This window comes from Oncorhynchus mykiss, unplaced genomic scaffold (assembly GCF_057628025.1).
Source record: "Oncorhynchus mykiss isolate SJ-2025 unplaced genomic scaffold, ASM5762802v1 scaffold96, whole genome shotgun sequence".
In the NCBI taxonomy this organism is placed as follows: Eukaryota; Metazoa; Chordata; class Actinopteri; order Salmoniformes; family Salmonidae; genus Oncorhynchus; species Oncorhynchus mykiss.
In genome coordinates, this window is record NW_028322095.1 from 1037543 (window position 1) to 1050186 (window position 12644).

At 43.3% G+C, this 12644-nt stretch overlaps 1 protein-coding gene across 1 annotated transcript in view; it reads right to left on the reverse strand.

Annotated features, from left to right (window-relative positions):
* The window catches only part of LOC110490803 (serine/threonine-protein kinase WNK1), a 174097-nt gene extending 169486 nt beyond the window's left edge, over positions 1 to 4611 (reverse strand). Inside the window, exons 1-2 of the mRNA XM_090228663.1 lie at positions 3910 to 4611; positions 366 to 1844 (exon numbers count right to left, since the gene is read on the reverse strand). Of these exons, the coding sequence (XP_090084789.1) occupies positions 366 to 1178 (813 nt within the window). The 5' untranslated portion in view covers positions 1179 to 1844; positions 3910 to 4611. The remainder of the gene's footprint in view (positions 1 to 365; positions 1845 to 3909) is intronic.
* Positions 4612 to 12644: the final 8033 nt, after the last annotated feature.

Genomic DNA, 12644 nt, shown 5'->3' on the forward strand with positions numbered 1-12644 from the left:
AATAAGAATGTAGAAACTAGCAACAACATCCTGTGTGCCATTCTGTCTGTCTGGGCTGTTGCATCAGCACCTGCAAGTTGCACCCTTGCTGGGCATCATCGTACCTCAGCGCTGCTCTGACATCATCCATCTGTCAACCCGGTGTGATCTTTATCAGACGAGGTACTAGCAAGCTACATCCTTCCTTCTGCATCTTCATACCTGGGATATTTTGTGTGCGCCAATCTATTTAGGTACTTTAGTTCGCCACTACAATAGGCAGCGGAGGAAGAATTGAGAGAGTATAATAAAACACTGCTTAAAATGTTTCTCAGAGCAGAGAGTAAGGAAGTAAAGAAGGATAGTAAATGATTGGGTTGTCTTACCTGCAGTTCGCACCACGCCACCTCCACTGTAGTCTCCGTATCCAGGCCCTTGTAGACCGTCTTGAAGGATCCGCGTCCGATCTCAATGTCAAACTTCAGGAAGCGTCCATCCAGCGAGGTCCCTATGGCCTTGGTCTCTACTTCCTCTATGTCGTCCTGAACCTTTTTCTCTGCTTCCCTCTTCTGCTCCTCTAACAGGGCCTTAGCCGCCCCCTTCTCCTTCTCCTCTCGCATCTCCTCTGTAACACTACCGCTCTCCTCCTCCGCGGGCTCTCCCGCTTTACTGGGCGCCACCTCCTCCATTCCAGGAGCCTCTGCAGCGGCTAACGACGACAGCTTCTTTCCTTTCTCTCCGCCGCAAACATCCAATACTGCCGTGCATGGCTTTATCTGCACTACCGTACCACCCACTCTAGTACCGCCACCAACACTGGGCCCTAATACCGCACTACAAGGCCCATCCCCTCCTTCCTCATCTGCTTCCACCTCGGCCACCGCCAGGCACGGCTCGGGTACCACCACAGAGGGGACAGCCAGGGAGAGCCAGCCCAGGCTGGGGGGCTCGCAGTCGGGCGGGGAGGTGAGGATGACGGCCTTGCTGGGGAGGTCTAAGGCGGTGGCGTTCGAGTCACAGATGACGCTGCGCCGGAAGAAGCGATGTTCGGCCTGTTTGGGGTCGCGGTCCATGGTGTGGCGGCGTCGGCGGACACCGTCGGTCCCCAAATTCTCACCAAGGTACGTGTCCGAGCTGGAACCATTCACATTCTTGGGCGGCGGAGGGAAAGGGGCTAGGAACTTGTCTGTTTCCGACATCTTGTTATTTTTTTTATTCCAGGGGGTGTGCGTGAGCAATGAGAAAAAAAATCAAAAATATGAGGTATAAATAAATTACAAGGAAGAACAAAAACCTTGAGAAAAAGTAACTGTAAACCTCAACCAACAATAAACCAAAACTTTTGTTGTGAAGAACCGAACACCTGTGCGTCTTCCAAACAAACTCCTGAGAGGGGAAATATATAATATGGGTATAGAAAATAAAACCTCTGGAGAAAACCCTCTGTGGAGTTTGGATGGGGGGGGGGGGGGGAGAGTTAACTTAACCTCCTCTGTAAGTGTCACTTAGCAACAATAGTTACTATAACTTTTACAGCGCTCAGGGGTGGTTGGGCCCAGAAGAGGGGGCGTTCTTTTATAAATGGAAAAGAACAGGAAACAGTCACAGAGGAGCAAGCGCTGATGATGACACACAAGGACCGTCAAATCCACACCATCCATCCTGTAGCGACCCAGAGATAGCCTTCATTGAGCATAAGGGACCACAAGAAGAGGAGGCCAGATAGTCTGTACTAGCAGGCTCAGGCTGACTGCTTGGGCCTGGACAGTGGACAGCCTCTGGCGTGTCGCTGTAGTGATGGTGGGGAGGGAGAAATCTCACTCACACCATTAACTCCACTGCCTCCAAAGCAAGGGGCAGATTCACTAAAAAAGAGAACAGAGGGAGAGTGAAGGAATGAGTCAAGAGGCAGAGAAGTTTGGTTTAATTGCATATCCAAATTTAAAGTAACTGTAAACCTCAACCCCGACTCTGCTTGACCTCAGGGTTACAGCGTAAAACAATTCAGAGAGTAGCTTGGTTTGGCATGCACTACTGCAGCTGCAGAACAGGAGACTTGGTTTGGTATGCACTACTGCAGCTGCAGAACGGGAGACTTGGTTTGGCATGCACTACTGCAGCTGCAGAACGGGAGACTTGGTTTGGCATGCACTACTGCAGCTGCAGAACGGGAGACTTGGTTTGGTATGCACTACTGCAGCTGCAGAACGGGAGACTTGGTTTGGCATGCACTACTGCAGCTGCAGAACAGGAGACTTGGTTTGGCATGCACTACTGCAGCTGCAGAACAGGAGACTTGGTTTGGCATGCACTACTGCAGCTGCAGAACAGGAGACTTGGTTTTGCATATACCAAATTTCACTCTATTCCCTACATAGTACACTACTTTTGACCAGAGCTATTCCCTACACAAAAGTAGTTTACTATATGTCATGGTTATCAAACCTCTTCTCAGGGGAACCCTAGCCGTTCCATGTATTTGATCTATTCCAGAACTAGCACACCTGATTCAACATGTCAACAAATCATCAATCCCTTGAATAGGTGAATCAGGTGAGCTAGTTCAGAGCTACAATAAAATTGTGAAAAGGTTAGTGCTATCTGGGATCCTTGGGACATCTCTACCTTAAACCTCCTGTAGGTTTTCGTTTCAACACCAGTTGTAACTAACCCTATTGGAGAGCCATGCATTAACCGTTTAGGAGTAGCGTCAGAGTTGGCATGTCCCAAGGATTCAGTTTAAACTTTTCCATTGTGGAAGGAGGAAGGGTCACCAATGAGTGGTTTGAAAACCACTGATATGGACGTGTGCGATTTGGGACGAAAAACAGTGTCGCATCTAAAAACGAATTAGCTCGCTACCCATTCCATTACTCTTGTTCAGAAATGTATGGACATGTCTGAATGTTAATTAAAGCACCGGGGGAAAAATGTAATTCCCCATAATTGTACTATTTATATTTTCACACGAGTAATTTCCACTGGTAATGTATAATCTCGTTTACCAGTTTTCCGACCATGCGCAGATAATTTATTAACTGAGATTTTTTTTAGAAATCCCAAAATTAAGATAAATCTGAAGTGACAAATGTAATTACAAAGAAAATACAAAAAACATCTGAACCTGGTTAAACATGACACACATGACGGGTCGTCAATCTGTGAATGAACGATCTCATTCATTTCGTGGGTCGAATCGATACCACGAGCAAGCTAAAAAAATAATACACCGAAAAACATTGACGCTGTCAATAGTATCTGTTAACGGTGACTCGATTTTCTATTATATTTTCTTCCGATCATAAATGTTACGTTATTCATTTACCTTTATTGAAGAGTACGCTCTGTGGCCTTTCCCTTCCCACTCGTCTTTATGGCTAGCTAGCATGACTGGCTAACCATGGTGGAATAGTTCGCTAGCTACACTTCTGCAGTGCTGTCTTGTCGAAGCTATAATTAATTCTACAAACGAACAGGCACATATATCGACTGTCAAGGGGTCTGTACCAAAGCGAATGTACAGCGAAATAGTTATGTTATTTATCGTCAACTTGGACAACTAACTAGCTAACGTAGTAAGGTAAAAACCTCGGTAGTCTTGGTTACTTTACGCTCGCGCTGGATATGGAGTCTCGCGCTGAAAATGACTTCCAGACAGAGCGCACAATGCAGATAAATAGTTAGTGCTTGTTACAACAAACTAGCAGTAGTTGCAAGTGTCCAACTGCCAGGCACGTTAAGCAAACCCAGCCGACGCACCACAGAACGCCGATACGGTTTCCCACAGCACGCGCTATAGCGAGCCGTAGAAGTGAGCTAAAAAGCTATTTCGTAGCGAAACAGCCAATAATCAAGCTAGATGTCATTAGACTGTGTCAATATGCATGCACTTTCCAGCTATATCAACAACATGATTGGTAAAGGCATTACCTTTCGTATTATGGCCATTCTCCCGTAGAAGATCGGTTGGTTGATACTTGGAAGAATAATTCAACAAAAAAATATGCAACGATATTCCTAGTTACTAGTTATTTAAATGTGCAATAATAAACGGGTATATCTACATTCGAAAGCGACCGTATGCGTTCTCAAGACCGCTGTATTTCATTGGCTTTAGCAGCTACCTCAAGCAGAGCGAGAAAGCCACGTTCATATCGGAGTTGTATCCCCTATGTATCCAGCAGTTCTTCTCTCCCTCCTATTAGATCAGAGCGGACAAAACAAATTCTCCATCTCTCAGCCGCAATTCAATTCCAGAGGACCTCAATTTTACTCCATCTCCATGCGATTACTCAGCTACAGTTGTATTACGATGTGAACACAGAAAGAGCAAGACATCCACTGCGGTTCAATTCTCGTTCACTCGTCTGTTCCAATGACTCCGTTCGAATCGAATTCGCTTTTGTTATCCACAAAACAGCAGACAGAAAATGACAGCACAATGTATGTAGGAAAAGACTCTCTCCTACGTGTCCACAGTCAGATGTTGCCGTTTCAGATCGCTAACATAGCCTGCATACAGCTGTTTCCCCTTGGTTCGCTTCATCCACAGATGTAAGGTTTGATGGAGCGCCGACTGTGTATCTATCTGGTTGCTAACTGCTTTAGCCAAGCTATGCGCTCCCAAACTGCGTATTGACGTAGGGCCCTCGTCAGCCAATCGCTTTTTTTCCTTAATGTTTTATTTTTTTTAAATCAAAGACCTGGGGGATCGCGCCTGCTTCCACACTGTGGCGAGACCGAAGCCAGCGATAGCAGACTGGCTTCAACATTTTATACGGATACATTGTCCAAAAATACCATGGAGTTTGGGGACATGTCACTTTTTATCCGTGGGAGAGTTGACTCAGACTGTCAACTTCACTGCCCCCTAAAATGATTCAGCTATAACATAGTAGGCTAAGAAGAGCTCTTAACGTTACTGTCTCACAGTGATGCGTTATGATTTTGTGTGAGTGTGCTTTTGGTTGAAAATACCACTTTTTCATGTGGACAATGAACACCACTCATTTGAGCTTTTCTTAATGAGAATAATATACTTATTTGTAAATGTCAATCAGAGTACTTCTATTGAAATAGCATTACAATTAAATAAATCTGATATAGCACCTGCGAAAAGTGCTTGTTTCCAGATGTTGGGATGGAGAGCCTGCGCAGAAGTGGATATTATCGAATTTGTACTCAATGAAGGAGGAAGTATAATCCGAGTATATTGACATTCATGATGTTTTGAAATCCATTTCAATTATATAACGTCTCTGAAATATATACTGTATATTACTTTGTGTGTTGTTCGAGTTGTGTGTCTGTCAAATTTAAAGTCCAGGTTCATCATTAAAAGCTAATCGTTTGGTCAGTGCAAATGTACTGCACTACAATTCCCAAGCACAATATTGACACACCGCGCGAGAACCACAAGGGGATTTTAGTTTTCATCGGATAATGATGTGTAAACCAGCCTAATGCGTTTGGCCCCATTCTTTCATTATAATGGATTGTCTTTGTCTGAAAGTTGGTTGAATAAGGAATTGGAAACGTTTACATATTTGTCTTATTGTTTGTGAAAGTCATTGTATTACGTCACAGTATTGTTAATAACGTGCAAATCTTTCATCCTCTTTCAGAAGTAGGCTAGTTTGAAAATGTGTATTTATAGGGTGGTACAATTTCCTGCATTTTTCACATAGTTTTAAAAGACATACACCGACTTCCATAGGCTACCAGAAGTCCAGAACAATTTACAACCACTGACATGAAATTTGTCATAACACCAGAACTGATCATGAGTTTTTAATGATGAGAACCAGCTTTGGCCTGAGAATGCCTCTAGCGTCTCACTGAGACAGCCATAAAGTAGCTTCTCAACAGAAAATTACCATGTCAACTGGGTTGATTTATTCTCTTCAAGTTGTCCCATATGCAGCCTCTAACAATGGGATAGCCCTCTTTTGTAACTTCCTGTGTAAGATCCAAACCAGTCTCTTTCTTTCTCTCTCACACACAGTCTCTTCAGCAGCTCTTCTATTCAGCTGACAGTTCAATGTAGATCGATGTAGACAGCCCTCATTGTGTATGCCAAATTGCACCCTATTTCCTATATAGTGCACTACTTTTGACCAGAGCCCATAGGCTTATATAGGGAATAGGGTGTCATTTTGAATGTAGCTTCAGTCTGTGTGGGTGTGCTCTCTGCAGCCATTCCTCTGGGACCGGAGCTGCTCTCTTACCAAGCCTCAGGAGCTTGTCTGGGTAGTGCTGCTGACTGAAAGGTGCAGACGATGCAGTTGGCTCCCCTACTCTTTGACCAACGCTGGGCTCCGATGCCAAGTGTCCAACAGGTGTCCAAGTGGCTTGAGAAATAGAAGCTCTGCCTGAATGGGATCTCTCCTAACGCAGACAGGAAGCAGTCGGAAATATAAAGACAGAAGCTATCACTACAATAATTAACAATGTAACATGTTTTGGTTGATATAGTAATAACAATATCTGTATTGTTGTCTATAAGGAGGGAACTTTGTCTTTTTATATTAAATATTGTTTTATATTTAATATATTTATTACTGTTAAATGTTTAGTGGGCAAGTTAATTCAGGCAAAAACAACTTGTCTGTAAGTCAAAGGCGAACCCTTAATAGAAGCTAGATGATGTACTAGATTGGGTAATGTTGGTGTTTTTCTCTATAGAGAAACCCTGTCATATTTAAACCCTTGTCCTAACACATATTTCCTGTTGGTGCAGAGTTGAGCAGGAAGTCAATAGCCTTTGAAGGCAGAAACGGTGGCACACACATACAGTACACACGCACAGGGAGACACACTCACATACAGTCACACACATGTATGCATGCACACACACACACACACATATTGTACTCAAGCCAGCTCTAGTTGCAAAAAATAAATGTGTCACTGAAGTCAACACTGTAAATTCCAATAAAGTTACGCAATATTTTTGACTGTGGATTTTAACAGGTAAAATATATTTTGGACTGCAGTTTTAATACAATCTAAACTTCAGCAATATTTGTGACTATCTTTTGATCGTTTTTTCAAGTGTAGGGTTAGCGTACTGTGGGTTTAGCGTAGGGTTAGTGTAGTGTGGGGTTAGTGTAGGGTTAGTGTAGTGTGGAGTTAGTGTAGTGTAGGGTTATTGTAGTGTGGGGTTAGTGTAGGGTTTGTGTAGTGTGGGGTTAGGGTTAGTGTAGTGTAGGGTTTGTGTAGTGTGGGTTTAGTGTAGTGTGAGATTAGTGTAGTGTAGGGTTAGTGTAGTGTGGTGTTAGTGTATGGTGTAGTTAGTGAAGTGTAAGGTTAGTGTAGTGTAGAGTTAGTGTAGTGTAGAGTTAGTGGAGTTAGTGTAGTGTAGAGTTAGTGTAGTGTAGGGTTAGTTTAGTGTGGTGTTAATGTAGTGTGGGGTTAGTGTAGTGTATGGTTAGTGTAGTGTAGAGTTAGTGTAGTGTGGAGTTAGTGTAGTGTGGTGTTAATGTAGTGTGGGGGTAGTGTAGGGTTAGTGTAGTGAGGGGTTAATGCCGTCCCTAGGAGGGGTGCGTCACTTGAATGGGTTGAGTCACTGACGTGATCTTCCTGTCTGGGTTCGGCACCCCCCTTGTGTTGTGCCGTGGCGGAGATCTTCATGGGCTATACTCAGCCTTGTCTCAGGATGGTAAGTTGGTGGTTGAAGATATCCTTCTACTGGTGTGGGGGCTGTGCTTTAGCAAGTTGGGTGGAGTTATACCCTGCCTGTTTGGCCCTGTCCAGGGGTATCGTCGGATGGGGCCACAGTGTCTCCCGACCCCTCCTGTCTCAGCCTCCAGTATTTATGCTGCAGTAGTTTATGTGTCAGGGGGGCTAGGGTCAGTCTGTTATATCTGGAGTATTTCTCCTGTCTTATCCAGTGTCTTGTGTGAATTTAAGTATGCTCTCTCTAATTCTCTCTTTCTCTCTCTCGGAGGACCTGAGCCCTAGGACCATGCCTCAGGACTACCTGGCCTGATGACTCCTTGCTGTCCCCAGTCCACCTGGCCGTGCTGCTGCTCCAGTTTCAACTGTTCTGCCTGCGGCTATGGAATCCTGACCTGTTCACTGGACGTGCTACCTGTCCCAGACCTGCTGTTTTCAACTCTCTTGAGACAGCAGGAGCGGTAGAGATACTCTGAATGATCGGCTATGAAAATTCAACTGACATTTACTCCTGAGGTGCTGACCTGTTGCACCCTCGACAACCAGTGTGATTATTATTATTTGACCCTGCTGGTCATCTATGCACATTTGAATATCTTGGCCATGTTCTGATATAATCTCCACCCAGCACAGCCAGAAGAGGACTGGCCACCCCTCATAGCCTGGTTCCTCTCTAGGTTTCTTCCTATGTTCTGGCCTTTCTAGGGAGTTTTTCCTAGCCACCATGCTTCTACACCTGCATTGCTTGCTGTTTGGGGTTTTAGGCTGGGTTTCTGTACAGCACTTTGTGACATCAGCTGATGTAAGAAGGGTTTTATAAATACATTTGATTGATTGATTGATGATTGGGAGTCCCATAGGGCGGTGCATAATTGGCCCAGCGTCGTCCGGGTTAGGGTTTGGCGGGGTGGGCCGTCACTGTAAGTAAGAATTTGTTCTTAACTGACTTGCCTAGTTAAATAAAGGTTAAATAAAACATGGAAAAATAGTGGTGTATGGTTAGTGTAGTGTATGGTTAGTGTAGTGTATGGTTAGTGTAGTGTATGGTTAGTGTAGTGTATGGTTAGTGTAGTGTGGGTTTAGTGTAGTGTGAGATTAGTGTAGTGTGGGGTTAGTGTAGTGTATGGTTAGTGTAGTGTATGGTTAGTGTAGTGTATGGTTAGTGTAGTGTATGGTTAGTGTAGTGTATGGTTAGTGTAGTGTATGGTTAGTGTAGTGTGGGTTTAGTGTAGTGTGAGATTAGTGTAGTGTGGGGTTAGTGTAGTGTATGGTTAGTGTAGTGTATGGTTAGTGTAGTGTGGGTTTAGTGTAGTGTGAGATTAGTGTAGTGTGGGGTTAGTGTAGTGTATGGTTAGTGTAGTGTACTGTTAGTGTAGTGTGGGGTTAGTGTAGTGTGGGTTTAGTGTAGTGTGAGATTAGTGTAGTGAATGGTTAGTGTAGTGTATCGTTAGTGTAGTGTGGGTTTAGTGTAGTGTGAGATTAGTGTAGTGTATGGTTAGTGTAGTGTATGGTTAGTGTAGTGTATGATTAGTGTAGTGTGGGTTTAGTGTAGTGTGAAATTAGAGTAGTGTAGGGTTAGTGTAGTATATGGTTAGTGTAGTGTATGGTTAGTGTAGTGTGGGGTTAGTGTAGTGTATGGTTAGTGTAGTGTATGGTTAGTGTAGTGTGGGTTAGTGTAGTGTAGTGTATGGTTAGTGTAGTGTATGGTTAGTGTAGTGTGGGTTAGTGTAGATTATGGTTAGTGTAGTGTATGGTTAGTGTAGTGTATGGTTAGTGTAGTGTGGGTTTAGTGTAGTGTGAGATTAGTGTAGTGTAGGATTAGTGTAGTGTATGGTTAGTGTAGTGTATTGTTAGTGTAGTGTATGGTTAGTGTAGTGTATGGTTAGTGTAGTGTGGGGTTAGTGTAGTGTATGGTTAGTGTAGTGTGGGTTAGTGTAGTGTGGGTTTACTGCAGTGTATGGTTAGTGTAGTGTGGGTTTACTGTAGTGTATGGTTAGTGTAGTGTGGGTTTACTGTAGTGTATGGTTAGTGTAGTGCATGGTTAGTGTAGTGTGGGTTGGTGTAGTGTGGGTTTACTGTAGTGTATGGTTAGTGTCTGGTAGGATTAGTGTGTGGTGGGTTTGGTGTAGTGTATGGTTAGTGTCTGGTAGGATCAGTGTGTGGTGGGTTTGGTGTAGTGTATGGTTAGTGTCTGGTAGGATTAGTGTGTGGTGGGTTTAGTGTAGTATATGGTTAGTGTAGTGTATGGTTAGTGTAGTGTATGGTTAGTGTCTGGTAGGATTAGTGTAGTGTGGATAAAGTGTAGTGTATGGTTAGTGTCTGGTAGGATTAATGTGTGGTGGGTTTAGTGTAGTGTATGGTTAGTGTAGTGTATGGTTAGTGTAGTGTATGGTTAGTGTCTGGTAGGATTAGTGTAGTGTGGGTTTAGTGTAGTGTATGGTCAGTGTCTGGTAGGATTAGTGTAGTGTATGGTTAGTGTCTGGTAGGATTAGTGTAGTGTATGGTTAGTGTCTGGTAGGATTAGTGTAGTGTATGGTTAGTGTCTGGTAGGATTAGTGTAGTGTATGGTTAGTGTAGTGTATGGTTAGTGTCTGGTAGGATTAGTGTAGTGTATGGTTAGTGTCGTGTGGGTTTACTGTAGTGTATGGTTAGTGTAGTGCATGGTTAGTGTAGTGTGGATTAGTGTAGTGTGGGTTTACTGTAGTGTATGGTTAGTGTCTGGTAGGATTAGTGTGTGGTATGTTTGGTGTAATGTATGGTTAGTGTCTGGTAGGATCATTGTGTGGTGGGTTTGGTGTAGTGTATGGTTAGTGTCTGGTAGGATAAGTGTGTGGTGGGTTTAGTGTAGTGTATGGTTAGTGTAGTGTATGGTTAGTGTCTGGTAGGATTAGTGTAGTGTGGATTTAGTGTAGTGTATGGTTAGTGTCTGTTAGGATTAGTGTAGTGTATGGTTAGTGTCTGGTAGGATTAGTGTAGTGTATGGTTAGTGTATGGTAGGATTAATGTAGTGTATGGTTAGTGTCTGGTAGGATTAGTGTAGTGTATGGTTAGTGTCTGGTATGATTAGTGTAATGTATGGTTAGTGTATGGTAGGATTAGTGTAGTGTATGGTTAGTATAGTGTGGGTTTACTGTAGTGTATGGTTAGTGTAGTGTGGGTTAGTGTAGTGTATGGTTAGTGTATGGTAGGATTAGTGTAGTGTATGGTTAGTGTAGTGCATGGTTAGTGTATGGTAGGATTAGTGTAGTGTGGGTTTAGTGTATGGTAGGATTAGTGTAGTGTGGGTTTAGTGTAGTGTATGGTTAGTGTATGGTAGGATTAGTGTACTTTTTACCAGAGCCCTATTCCCTATATAGTGCACTACTTTTTACCAGAGCCCTATTCCCTATATAGTAGACTACTTTAGACCAGAGCCCTATTCCCTATATAGTGCACTACTTTTTACCAGAGCCCTATTCCCTATATAGTAGACTACTTTAGACCAGAGCCCTATTCCCTATATAGTGCACTACTTTTTACCAGAGCCCTATTCCCTATAAAGTAGACTACTTTAGACCAGAGCCCTATTCCCTATATAGTAGACTACTTTAGACCAGAGCCCTATTCCCTATATAGTACACTACTTTAGACCAGAGCCCTATTCCCTATATAGTACACTACTTTAGACCAGAGCCCTATTCCCTATATAGTAGACTACTTTAGACCAGAGCCCTATTCCCTATATAGTAGACTACTTTAGACCAGAGCCCTATTCCCTATATAGTAGACTACTTTAGACCAGAGCCCTATTCCCTATATAGTAGACTACTTTAGACCAGAGCCCTATTCCCTATATAGTAGACTACTTTAGACCAGAGCCCTATTCCCTATATAGTAGACTACTTTAGACCAGAGCCCTATTCCCTATATAGTACACTACTTTAGACAAGGGCCTGTAGTGCAGCCCTAAACTGTTCACAGGATAACACACTCACTCAAATAGATAAAGGGAACCAGAAGGCTTCTGCAGAAGAAAATGCAGCGATAAGAAATGTGTCAAATGGACACTGAGTCTACAAAACATTATGAACACCTTTGCCCTTAGAATAGCCTCAATTCATTGGGGCACGAACTCTACAAGGTGTCGACAGCGTTCCACGGGGATGCTGGCCCATGTTGACTCCAATGCTTCCCACAGTTGTCCAGTTGGCTGGATGTCCTTTGGGTGGTGTTGCATTCTTGATAACCACCAGAAACTGTTGAGCGTGAAAAACTCAGCAGCGTTGCAGTTCTTGACACAAACCGGTGCGCCTGAGAACTACTACCATACCCCGTTCAAAGGCACTTACATTTTCTGTCTTGCCCATTCACCCTCTGAATGACACACATACACAATCCATGTCTCAATTGTCTCAAGGCTTAAATCCATCATAGCTCATCATAGCATAGAGAAAATGTTCACTTGTGTTATTATAAAATCAACACAGATTTGGTGCAGGGATCTTTTTAAATATAATATTTTTGAAAAGCAAGTGATCTGTTCAGTATTTGGGAAGGGGAGACTTAGTCCGTTGTACAACTGAATGCATTCAACCAAGATGTGTCTTCCGTATTTAACCCCTCTGAATCAGAGAGGTGCACGGGGCGGCCTTCGTCGACTTCATCGGCGTCCGGGGAACAGTTGTCGGGTGTTAACTGCCTTGCTCAAGGGCACAATGGCAGATTTGTCCACCTTGCCAGATTAGGGATTTGAACCAGCAACCTTTCGGTTACTGGCTAAACGCGCTTAAAAACCTGAAGCGACTCTTAAAGGAAAATTCCACCCAAAAACGATCTTTTGGTATTTGTTTCATTAGTCCATTGTTGCTTTAGGCCCAAAACTGTTTTGCATGTCAGCAATCAAGTTTTCAAGATATATAACTTTCAAAAAACAGAAATACAGCCGATATGCAAAATACATCATATCGGCTGTATTTCTGTTTTTTGAAAGTTATATATCTTGAAAACTT